Source organism: Acomys russatus, chromosome 22, assembly GCF_903995435.1.
Source record: "Acomys russatus chromosome 22, mAcoRus1.1, whole genome shotgun sequence".
Taxonomy (NCBI): domain Eukaryota; kingdom Metazoa; phylum Chordata; class Mammalia; order Rodentia; family Muridae; genus Acomys; species Acomys russatus.
The window spans coordinates 34,611,460-34,624,418 of NC_067158.1; the positions used below are offsets into that span (position 1 = coordinate 34,611,460).

Below are 12,959 nucleotides of genomic sequence, written 5' to 3' on the forward strand. Positions count from 1 at the left end.
ATATTCTTAGAAATTAGAACCAGAAAAATTGAGCTTTTTAATGAATACTCAAGGAGATTGTATGTAGAAACTCATACTTTTAAAAAAATTGGTTCAAAGGATAACAGGTCACCAAGAAGAGACTCGATACCCTATGAGCACATACAGGGGGAGGAAGTCCCCCTCAGTCACAGACATAGGGGAGGGGAATAGGGGGAAAATGGGAGGGAGGGAGGAATGGGAGGATACAAGGGGTGGGCTAACAACTGAGATGTAATATGAATACATTAATAAAATATTTTTTTAATTGGTTCGTCTCATTTGTCCATCTTGCCATGCCTTACATGTTATAATCACCCATAGAGAACTAAGACTTACCATTTTACATCTATAAATCCAAGTAAATGTTTACCCGCCTAGTTCCAGTTCTCTTGTCTGTAACATAGGCAAAATCTCTATGCTACAAAGAATAGTCTAAGAAATCAAATTATAAAAGCAAGCAGTGTACACCCATCCATGGGAAGACACTCTATTCTTTTCCTCTTAAATAAACATAAATAAACAAACCAAGATTGTCTCACTGCTATTTCTCTTAATACTCAAGGTAATATTCATTTGTACATACCATTTTGCTGGAGACTGCAGAGCTGTATGCTAACACTAAAGTTTTTACAGAGGTACCAACATATGGCAGAACATTATGAATTAAGCCATGGAGTAAACGTTTTTCCATTTGTGCAATGCTGATAGCAATTGATTCCTCTGCAGACTCTTCTGTAAAATGAATTCAAACATCTAAGAACTAGATACACCAATTATAAGTTGGCCATTCAAAAGGATGCATCAAAATGCTAAATTCGAAATATTCTATATTGCCCTCAACCTCCATTTTGCAAGCAATTTACTTTCAGGCAACAAGAAAAAGTTCTCAATAGTGAAAGAACTACAGAAATTATTCGAGAGAAGGAATAAATTATCTACAGTTATTCTACCTGTGAAACAACTCCATTAACCTGATCATCATCATCTTCAAGCAAAGGAGACACCTTAGCGCACAGGGCGTTAAATATGAACACGGCCTTTTGAACTTGACTTTGTAATTTTTATAGAGCACAGATGTTTATAACAAGCTGTGCTTCTCTTAACAACAAACAAAAAAACTACAGGTTTAGCTTGCCAGCAGACTGTTTTCACAGGATGAGTGATGGCCTGAGTTCAAGGCCCAATATTAAGGAAAACAAAACTCCCTACTATTCCAATTTTATAAAAAGAAGAACACACTATAAGTAGGCCTAAATTGTGTATCACTTCTTAGGATCCTATCTTTTCTATTCCTACCTAAACTCTTAACCTGAATGTATCAAAACATAAAACAGCTTAATATATCAAAGATTTATTTAAAATAAAATTGAATATAGTAGCTAAAAGAAAACTGAAAAGAGTAATTACTATTTTACTGATTTCAAATATTTTATAAATACCTTAAATTATTCCTTTACTTGGGCAATATGTGAATCACTAAAAGTCACCTTAGCAACCCTTATTTACTCCATTATACTTTTATTCTTATTTTATTTTCCCACTTGGCCTTATCATAAAATCTGCAGTTACACTGTAGTTCTATAGCCGGCCACAGATAAGCATATCATTGAAGATAGCTAAAATAATCTGTCTTTTTAAACAAACTTCCAAACTCCTGAAACTATATCAAAATATACCCTCTTCAACTCATAAAGTCTGAAATCCTATAGCTACTGAAGCAATAATCATTGTAGCTCTTATTCTCTACACACAGATCTTCCACCAGACCAGCTTATTTTAGCTATATAAACAGAAATCTCTATAAATTTTCCACTGTTTTATGATCTTTTAGAAATTTTCTAAAGTAGTATCTAAGGCAGGATCTGTCTTCCTCCTCTATACTTCCAAACATTATCTGTGCATCTCTATTATAGCAATGTTCATTATGTACCTTGATCAAATAAACTATGTATTCTAAGTTCTCTATCCTTCTATTTATTTAACAGTAGAAATACATTTTTATCTACTCTCAAGCTCTCCCTCCAGCCTCCCTAGTAGAAGCTGTGTAGTACTGGAGACTAAACTTAAGGCTTAACACATGCTATTACAAGTGCGCTACCCTAAGCTACAACCCGCTCAAAGTCTCTCATACACATTACCTCTGAACTCTATAACAACCTTGAGGCAAGTGACATAACTTTACAGACAAAACATCATCCTGTCTCCAATCTCTCAACCACTGATGAGTCAATAAATGCTGATGAATGGACTGATTAACCAAAACACCCTTAAATCACATACTGTAAGCTATAAAGCACTACAATAAAGAGTTTATTTCCATAGAAAAACAGCCATCATTTTCTAATTTTGCTTCTTTGATATAAAAACACAAAGAAATACTCTTTTAAAAAATACTTCTAACAAAAAATTGTAAATTTACTTATTATTCCTTCAAAATTTTTAGAGAAGTAGGCTTTTAAAGTCTTACAAAACATGAAATACATAAAATTTGAGGCCTAATATCATTAACTAGAATGTCAATTATTTAAACACCATGTAATAATTTTTATTCCAAGCATGAAATACCAGATTCATCTATATCGGCATCTTCATCCCATTCTTGAAAAGCACGACTTTCATCTTTCCTGCTTCTCACCCATTCCTCATCAGGCTCAGTATCAAGTTCAGTGGCAGGACCACTGTACCAGTCACCTATACAATGAATAAATGAGAGGCATAGAGTCAAAGTAAGTATGAGAGCATTACAAAAAAAGAATCTCCTATTCACACTGGAACTTCAGGCAATGGCTATTTTTAGAAATATTTGTGATTTAAAAAAAAAAACTATATATATAAGGAAAGGATTCAATTTAAAACACACAAAAAGAACTATGACTATGTCAGTTCGATTAATAGTATTTAATTACTAACCAAGAGTAAGTACTTCTAAAACTAAAAAAAAAAGCTTACATAGTACATTCAGGAGGCAGAGGCAGGTGGATCAAGGCCAGTCTGGTCTACAAAGCAAGTCCAGGACAGCCAAGGCTACAGAGAAACCCTGTCTTAAAACACACAAACACACACACACACACACACACACACACACACACACACACACACACACACACACACGCTTACATAGTGTGCCGTATACCCGCCATGTATATGTTCTCTATGGAAAAGTTTTCAATGTTACCCTTTATAAAAAATAAGCTTAATGACCACAATCTACTTTCTAAGACGGTAACTGTAAGTATCTATAGGTACAATTTAAACAAAACAAAACAGAAATGACCTAATCTTTTCTTCCTACTGTGACTTCACTTTGGATCCAGTAAAAGCCCCATTTGGTTACAGCTAAATGCTCTGTAGTAACTGGTCAACAATGTACCAGAAGTCAAAGGACACACTGAGGTAAAGTGAAACCATAAATTAAGTTCCTACAATTACAATACATGTATTATATGTTCATGAAAATAAAATAACAATCAATGTATTAGCCAGGCATGGTGGCGCATGCCTTTAATCCCAGCACTTGGGAGGCAGAGGCAGGTGGATCGCTGTGAGTTCAAGGCCAGCCTGGTCTACAAAGTGAGTCCAGGACAGCCAAGATAACATAGAGAAACCCTGTCTCTAAAAACAAAACAACAACAAAAAACAATCAATGTATTAAATTCTTATAACTGTATCTCCCTTAGGGTTTCTCAACTAGACACCACTGACATCTAAGCCTGGGTCCTCTATGACATAAGTTGACCTATGGATTTCAAGGTACTCAGCAGCAACCTGGGCCTCTTCCCACTAGTTCAGTGGTTCTCAACCTTCTTAATGAGTCCTCATGTTCTGGTGACCCCAACCATAAAATTACTTTTGTTGCTACTTCATGTCTGTAATTTTGTTGCTGTTATGAATCTAATATAAGTATCTTATATGCAGGAGATCTGGTGTGTGACCCCAGAGGCACTGCAACCCACAGACTGAGAGCCATTGCACTAGATGATGGCACAATAACTAGATCAAGATAACCAAAGATATCACTAGACATTGCAAATATCCCTCACAGAAGGAAAATCAAATACAATAAACAAAAAGAATTTTTAACCAAAGCTTTCATTTAAATCTGTTAAAAACAGAAAATAGTTAAGTAGCCTATTTACATTTGATAAAATCATACCATCATTTGGGTTTGCCTTAATTCTTAATTAGAAACAGCTGAACAAGAAAGATCTGGCTCATTCATGTGCCTTATCTGACTTTTTACTCAAATTTTTACCATACTACAAGTAACATGAAAAATTAATCCATACAAAACTAATAACTTTGATCATTCCTAAAACACTAAATATTTAAGAATGGCTTATTGTAAAACTGCCTCAGCAGGTGCCTCTAATTTCAGCACTAAGGAGTTAGATGCAAGAGGATAGAGATGAAGAGGTAAGCTTAGGCAATAGAATAAAAACACTTTTCAAAATAGTGATGGCAGAGGAAGAGGCAGGTGCATCTCTGTGACTTACAGGACAGCCAGGGATATATAGTAAGAATCTGTCTTTAAAAAAAAAAAAAGAAGGAGAGAAAGAAAAGAAAAATAAAAGGAGCTACACATTTTACCAAATAAATTGTCTTAAAAAAAAAAAAATCTCATAATTTCAATCAGTCAAAATGTTCTTAGGAAATGTATATTCCCATTACAACATGCCCCGTAAGGGGAAAGTATCGTAACTAACACGAATTTTGAAGCAGATACTTAAAAGGCACTTTTAAGTTCAGTGACAAAATGTGGTGCACAATAGCTATAAATAGCCCATGATTGTATTACATACTCATGAGAAGTTTCCCTAAATCCTCATATGTGAAAGTAACTTAGCACAACAAAATTAATGTGACTTGAAGAGCAGTACATTAGCCATCACTGTAAAAGGCTATGTTAAAGACAAAACCAGAGTCGCTTACTTTAAGCCATGACCAAAGGAGAACTGTATCTCATCTCATATGTATCTGAATCTGTTAAAAATACTTTATTTAACAGTTCTAAAATTCAGTTACATTTATTTTAAACTTTTACTATGAAAAATTCTGACACAGTCATATATACAAAGATATAGTACAGTGAAACTCTTGTACTCATTTTTTATCTTCAACAATTATCAACATCTTACCAGCGATAAAATGATTATCCCTCTGACATTTTCCCCTAATTATTCTAAAGGAAATAGAAGCAGCCATTCGTAATTTACTCACGAAAGCTTCACCACTGCTAGCTCCTCTAAAATGTATACTAAAACCACATCAACTATAAAATCTGTTTTTTGGTTAAGCCATCAAAGTTTCCCTTCCCTGGCATTAAGTATTAATGGCTGTGAGTATATGCCTAGAAAGGCAGATTGAAATATATTTTGAACAAATTCAAGATCCCATTTACCTACCTCTTGCCCAATGAACAGGGTAAAGATGTTTCCACAAAGATCCTGTTTTTGCCAGCTGAGACCATTTAGTACTGACTTGACTGCACCGACACAATTCTTGAGGATTAAGGTAGCTGAAAATGGACAGCATTACCTCAGGAGGAAGATGGGTGATACCTGTGGAGTGCTCTGACACTTCCGCTTCTGAAATAAAAGAAAAAATCTTTAACAGTTAGGCTACATGAACAAATGCAGTTAGAAATTAAAATTACAAGTAAAAGCCAGTGCCTGAAGTTAATTCCTTCCTGCTTGCAACATGTGAAAAGGAAATAACGCGTATTAGAGGCAACATGGGGCTGTTGAACTTGTTAAGGACCCGTAGGGTTAAACTATCATGGCCCTGATCATACTTCATCAGTGGGAGCTACAATAATGAACACAGAACTGACTTCCTCTTACAAAGGCGTCATAGAAAAACAATACTCACTTTGTAGCATAAGCAGCATCATTCGAAAAAGGAACCAAACAGGTTACACCACTTTAAATCAGCAAGCATACACTCAGCCAGATTATAAGACCTACAAGGCATTGTTAATGACACACATGCGCACATTTTCTATCCACGTACGAAGGTGCCTGCCTGTTAGTTCCTTCCTTGTGTTCCCTCTTTGATTTTGACATTTCATAAAAATGGTCTATTAAATCTGATCTCTTCAATGTAAAAATGCTTTAACCTATTTAAACTATGTGCCAACTCAGTAAACATAAATTTCCCTGGTGCACTGGTAAGAAATCTTTTGTTATTAAGTATTGTAGAAAAATACAACTTCCTATGATCTCGTAATTTGTTAGCACTTTTCTAGAAGAAAAGCAAACATGAAATATGGGGTGTTATAATAAAGTGAGTTATCTCCAACGAACTATTAATAATTTGAGTATCAGCCGGGCAAGGTGGCGCACACCTTTAATCCCAGTACTTGGGAGGCAGAGGCAGGCGGGTCACTGTGAGTTCGAGGCCAGCCTGGTCTACAAAGCTAGTCCAGGACAGCCAAGGCTACAGAGAAACTCTGTCTTGAAAAACCAAAACAAACAAACAAACAAACCAAAAAGAATCTGAGTATCTTGTATATCTGGTTTGTCTTCACAAGGAAGCTTAAATATAGAAATGCCATGATCAAACTACTTTAAACTACCTCTTTTAAAACGCCAAATATTTTAAACATAATGCAGCTACAATTTGCTTTGAAGGAGAGGGAAAATTAAATGTGTGTGATGCTTTTAAACTCCATCTTATAGTTACAATTAAACAAGACGTAACAGGTTTTAGTGTGGTATCCAGGCACAAGCTGTATTTCAAGAATAAAGCTCATAAAATTTATGGGCTTAATCATAGCTTCAACCCCTAAATTTATTTTTGTTTAAACATGAATCTGACTACTTTAATATTGGAGAAATACCAATTTTTAAAAAGCATATGGTATTTTACAGGACTAATATTGCCATTACCAATCTAGAAGCAGAAGAATTTCTGCTAGAGAAAGGATGCCAACTGCTCGTGTTCCTCTGTTTGTCTTCTGTCTATGTAGCCCCAGCTGGCCTGGAATTTGCTATGTAGATGAGGCTAACCTCAAACTCAGAGATCTGCCTGTTTCTGTGCCTCGAGAGTGCTGTGAATAAAGGTGTGCAAAACCATGCCTGGAACTAAAATTTTTTTAATGTTTTAAAAAGCAAAGCTATTGACATAAATAAAAATAAGGAAACAGTCTATTAGAACGATAAGCATCTATTCTATTTACATTTCATGTATGCATTCTCAAAGTAACCACACACAGAAAAGTTTTATTTCTCTCACACTACCCTGAACACTACTAGAGACAAACTGATAAATGTCAGAAGATGAAATTAAATTATAAATGTTCCTTCCTAAACTCACGATGGACTTGTATCCCAATAAATCCATCATAAATTCAGTATGTCCAGAAACAGAAGTGCACCTAGCCAAGCAAACACCACAGCTGTTGGGCTGTACATCATCCACTGTTCTCCATGACACATGAACACATGGTTGATCCCTGGAAGGGACACAGCTGACTAGGAACTATGGTTTACTGTGGCTGCCCAGCCTTTAGATATTTAAAAAGTTTTGTATTGCACGTAAGCTAGGCTGAAAAGGGGTCAAAATTCAAAACTGAAGTATACAAATTACTTTCATGCCATTATAAAGTCTAAAACTTCTATGTTGAACTGTAAAGCAAGGACAATTTTTACAGACTTTAAAAATTGACAAAAATAAGCCAGGCGGTACTGGTGCACACCTTTAATCCCAGCAGGAGGCAGAAGCAGGCAGATCTCGGTGAGTTCGAGGCCAGCCTGGTATACAAAAAGAGTCCAGGACGGTCAAAGCTACATAGAGAAACCCTGTCTCGAAAAAAACAAAAAACAAACAAACGAAAAAAACTGATGAAAATACACAAAAATAAGAGATGCTTCTATGAGGCTGGAGATACGGCCCAGAGGTTAAGAACACTGGCTGTTCTCTCAGAAGACCCAAGTTCCGTTCACAGGACCCTCATGGTAGCACACACCCACTTGTAACTGCAGTCCAGGGCAACCTGACGCCCTCTTCTGGCCTATGGGTACTGGATGCACATGGTTCATAGATGTAGGCAATATGTAAATGTCAACAGCACTGATCTAATAATTGTTCTATCAAAATAGGTGAATCTTACCTGTATCTGACTTTTCATCCACAGAGTATTTGAAAAATTTCTGTCGCTCTTCAGCTTGATTCCACAGGCTGAGACCTCTAAGGAGTTCTGCTGTGTCCTTCTGCGAACAGTGCTGTGCAATCACTTTCTTTTTGATATCTTTAAGCTCTTCATAGGTAAAATATTCCATTAACATAGGCTGAAAAACCTAAATTAAAAAGTATTTATCAGGGGGCTGGAGAGATGGCTCAGAGGTTAAGAGCACTGACTGTTCTTCCAAAGGTCATGAGTTCAATTCCCAGCAACCACATGGTGGCTCACAACCATCTATAATGAGATCTGGTGTCCTCTTCTGGCTTGCAGGCAGGATATTGTATACATAATAAATAAAGAAATCTCTTTTTTAAAAAAAAAAGTATTTATCAGGAAAAATTTTCAATTTATTTTACTCAAAACCCTTTACTAATGGCTTAGGTGAGAATTATAAACTCTCTTTCAAAGAGATAAAAAATGTGGTGACTACCACTAAACTATAAAAAAAAAAAAAATTTGGGGGGGGGGGTGGTTTCAAGACAGCCTTGGCTGTCCTGGCCTCGAACTCACAGCGATCTGACTGCCTCTGCCTCCCGAGTGCTAGGATTAAAGGCCTGCACCCGGCCCAATTTTTTTTTTTAAAGATTTATTTATTTATTACATATACAGTGTTTTGCCTGCAGGCCAGAAGAGGGCACCAGATCTCATTATAGAAGGATGGGAGCCACCATGTGGTTGTTGGGAATTGAACTCAGGACCTTTAGAAGAAGAGACAGTGCTCTTAACCTCTGAGCCACCTCTCCAGGCCCGAAATTTTTTTTAAAACCACAGCATATGGTATTTTCTGTACGATTTTTCAGGCCTCTATAAAATTTTAAAAAACAAGGTTTTCCTGTACCAAGCTTGTTAAACAGTCATTTAGTTATTAAGACATTTAGCCCAGTACCGGCCTATGGTCGTTTGAATAAGAATGAACCAAACCCAAGGACTCATATATTTGAATGCTTAGTCACCAGGGGATGGCACTATTTGAGAAGCATTAGGGGGTGTGGTCTTATTGGAGGAAGTGTATCACTGGGGGTGGGTTCTGAGGTTTCAAAAGCCCATGCTTTTGTGTGTGTGTGTGTGTGTGTGTGTGTTCGTGTTTGTATGTGTGTTCGTGTGTGCACACGCGAGGTACTCCCTGACCATTCTCTTCTGTGATGTCAGTGGACTGTAGGCAAGCCCCCAACTAAATGTCTAAGAGTTGCTTTGGTCATAGTGTTTCTTCACAGCAACAGAACAATGCCTAGACACTGCCTCCTACCAGAATAGGGCCTTTACCTTAGATGAGTATGAGACACAATATCCTGGAACCCTAACAGTCCCAACTCAGTTGATACAAACTATCCAACACTGCCTGTCCAAAACATTATTTAATTTTAGTTCAGTGGGGGCTTATGAAACTTTTCAGAGATTTCTTCTGCAAAACATCCCTAACCTCCAATTTATAGGATTACAATTTTTAAATGAAGAACCAAAGCTTTGTTGTTGTTTCAGGCTTCATAAATAATTTTGTTTGACATCAGAAGAAACATGTTGTAAACTACTCGTAAGTGTAGCTGCAAGCCTAGCAGTAGATGGCAGAGAAAATGAACTCAACAGGATCTTTGGAGGTTCCTTGTCTCATAATGTCATGTCTAGACTCCTCCTTTTTTCTCTCGAATTTTATCTCTTTTTTTACTTATGTATTTTTTTTTCTTTTCTTTTTACCCTACAGGGTCCTTCGCACACATAGTATGGCTTCCAGTTTAGTGGTTTTATGGGATTCCTCAGTGTGTGATTAAATGGATCTCTGATTTTTGTGCCTTCTCTTGGGTTCCTTTCCTTCTGTTTGTTTTGCCAATTTGGGTGCCCTAGTTTTGTTATATCATATCATATCATATGTCATGCCATGCCATATCATATATTATTATTCCACAGAAGCCTGTTTGTTTTCTAATGAGAGACAGAAAAGGGGTGGATCTAGATGGAAGGGGAGGTAGGGAAAAGCCAAGAAGAGTAGAGAGAGGGGAAACTGTAACCAGAATATATTATGTGAGGGGAAAAATAAGACTACTTTCAATAAACAACAAAACAAAAACCCTTGTATTTAGTTTCAATACTGGCTACATATTACAATGTGAAAAATAACTGTAATGAGACACTATCAGTACCAAGGAAAGAGTCAATGCTTCCCATTCTGAGAAGAGTTTAGAAAGTAGGTTGCATTTAATTTTATTATCAAGGTGATTATAAGGAGAAACTATAATGGCAAATCATGATAATCAATGATTTATAACTAAAAAAAGTATCCAGAAGCCAACAAAGGTAGCTTAATGGCTAAGAGTTTTGCTGCCAAGACTGATGACTTGAGTTCAATTCCCAGAACCCATGGTGGAGGGAGAACAATTCCCAAATGTACAATAAATGTTTTGTTTTTATTTTTTGAAGTAGGGCTGGAGAAATGGCTAGGCAGTTAAGACTACTTGCTGCTCTTGCAAAGAGCCTGGGTTTGGCTTCCAGCACCCATATGGTGACTCACAATCACCTATAGCTTCCCTTCAGGGAATCTGATGTTGTCCTTTGGCATACAGTATTCATGCAAACATGCAGAGAAAAATCTCATACATATAAACTAGAAATAAACCTTTAAAAGGAAAAAAAAAGAAAGTATCCAGTCCTCATAGGCTTCTTCCTCTGTATCTTGTGCTGGATACTCATCCTTTATTACTGAAAGACGACAAATTGTGTTGTCGTTTGTTTAATGACACGCTAACTCACGTATATGAGGTAAAACAATGAGAAATTTAAAACCGCCATTTAATTAGTCAATTCAACTCATGGAAAAAAAACACTAAAAACTCTTTAAATATGGCATACAAAAAATACTTGAAGGGGGCTGGGAGAGATGGCTCAGTGGTTGAGAGCACTGTTCTTCCAGAGGTCCTGAGTTCAATTCCCAGCAACCACACAGTGGCTATAATGAAATCTGGTGCCCTCTTCTGGCGTGAAGACACAATGCTGTATACATAAGAAATAAATCTTTAAAAAATTTTTTAAAAATTTAAAGACTTACAGAATCTTCTAAAGGTGGCAATTATGAATGTGCATCACAGTTCTATCACACATAAAAATATATTTCTTAAGTAAATAAAATCATTCATTCAGCAAGTAGTAACCTTTAAAAAATAACTAAAACTATGCTTCTTATATTTTTTACTGGATTTCATTCCTGTTCACAAGAAGAAACAACAGATTCTTTCCATCAACAGAACACTTTCTTTGTATGCATTATTTTAGGGACCTAAAAACAAAATAGTATTTTCTGTTAAATTATGAAAATAAATCATGACAAAGAACAAGTCTGCTTACCTCTTCTTCCTCTTTCATGTGAGGAAGAAAGTCTCTTGTAAAAGCCTCCAATCTCTCTTTGAGCTGTTTTGCATAATTTAACTGTTCATATTCATTCTAGAAACAAAAAGAGTAAATCACATTTAGCAGAAAGTCGAGACACTGAGCTTTAATGGCAGCACTCAGGAAGCAGGTACAACTGGATCTCTAAGTTTAAGACCAGCCTGATCCACATGGCAAGTTCCAGACCATCCAGGGCATCATAGTGAGAACCTGTCTCAAATATGTATATAAAGTTTTGCTTCCTTATGTGTTGTATGATATTATTCATTATACGCTGCCTGATCACAGGAAGTCAACTTTCTTTTAGTATAAAGATGTCCTTGGAGCTACAGTGTAGCTATTCAGTGCTGCAGCACGTGCTAAGGCATCTGGCATCCTACACGCAGCCACGGCGCCACCTCTCACTCACAGCCCTTACAACAAGAAGCTCTGCATTCCTTAGCAATTCTAATCTTGGTTTTTAATTTTATTAAAATATAGCAAGTATATTCTAAAATATACTATAAAGATTTTTTATATATTTTATGTTATCCTAACAGGTCACATATATTAATATCAACATTTCTAAAGACAAGGATCTCACATTTTAAAGTAAATTATTCTGAATTCTGGACACTTCTCAACAGTCAAACATTTCTTCCACATATGAATTAAGTAAGATCACATCTTCCTGTAATTTATTTATGGAAAACTTACAAGATAACAAAATATTTAAAAATATGATACTGTGGTGATCTGAATCACAGTGTTTCCAAAGGCTTTGGTATCTGAAATTTGGTCCCTAATTGGCACTGTTTGGGGAGACTTAAGAGGAGTGGCCTTCTTAAAAGACGTATGTTACTGAAGGCAGACCTTGAGGGATTAAAAATAGTCATTATTTCCAGTTCATTTCTAGCTCAGTCTCTACTTCCGGCTACGCACACATGCATGCACTCAGAGTAATTGTTATGGCCTCATCCCTCTGTAACTGTAAACTCCAAATAAGCCTTTCTAAGTTTACTTGCTCATGGTGTTTTATGACAGCAATAAAATAGTAATTAAAACAAGTACTGTTTCATCCCTGCTTAGGACTGTTTTTTTTTTTTAGATAATTTATTCAATTACTTTCCAATATTCAGTTCAATGTTGAATTCTGTTGAGATTTTTACATATCCTTTAAACATATGTATGCTTTTAATTCCAATTATATACTAATTACCAAATTTGCTTTTCACACTAGTTCACACGTTCTGTTCCTCAAATCCATCATTCTTACTAATAAATGTACATTTGTGTTGTGTAAGTAGTTCAGAATAAATCTTAATCCTTAGCCCTCTTCCACATACCAAATCCAATACAATTCCCACTCATTTCTCTTTCTCTCCCTCTCTGTTTTTTGTTC

At 36.1% G+C, this 12,959-nt stretch overlaps 1 protein-coding gene across 1 annotated transcript in view; it reads right to left on the reverse strand.

Annotated features, from left to right (window-relative positions):
• Fbxl5 (F-box and leucine rich repeat protein 5) overlaps positions 1–12,959 on the reverse strand; it is a 40,666-nt gene that overhangs the window by 17,091 nt on the left and 10,616 nt on the right. The window contains exons 3-7 of the mRNA XM_051164870.1: positions 11,537–11,632; positions 8,132–8,318; positions 5,424–5,606; positions 2,587–2,712; positions 605–753 (exon numbers count right to left, since the gene is read on the reverse strand). Coding sequence (XP_051020827.1) covers positions 605–753; positions 2,587–2,712; positions 5,424–5,606; positions 8,132–8,318; positions 11,537–11,632 — 741 coding nt within the window. The remainder of the gene's footprint in view (positions 1–604; positions 754–2,586; positions 2,713–5,423; positions 5,607–8,131; positions 8,319–11,536; positions 11,633–12,959) is intronic.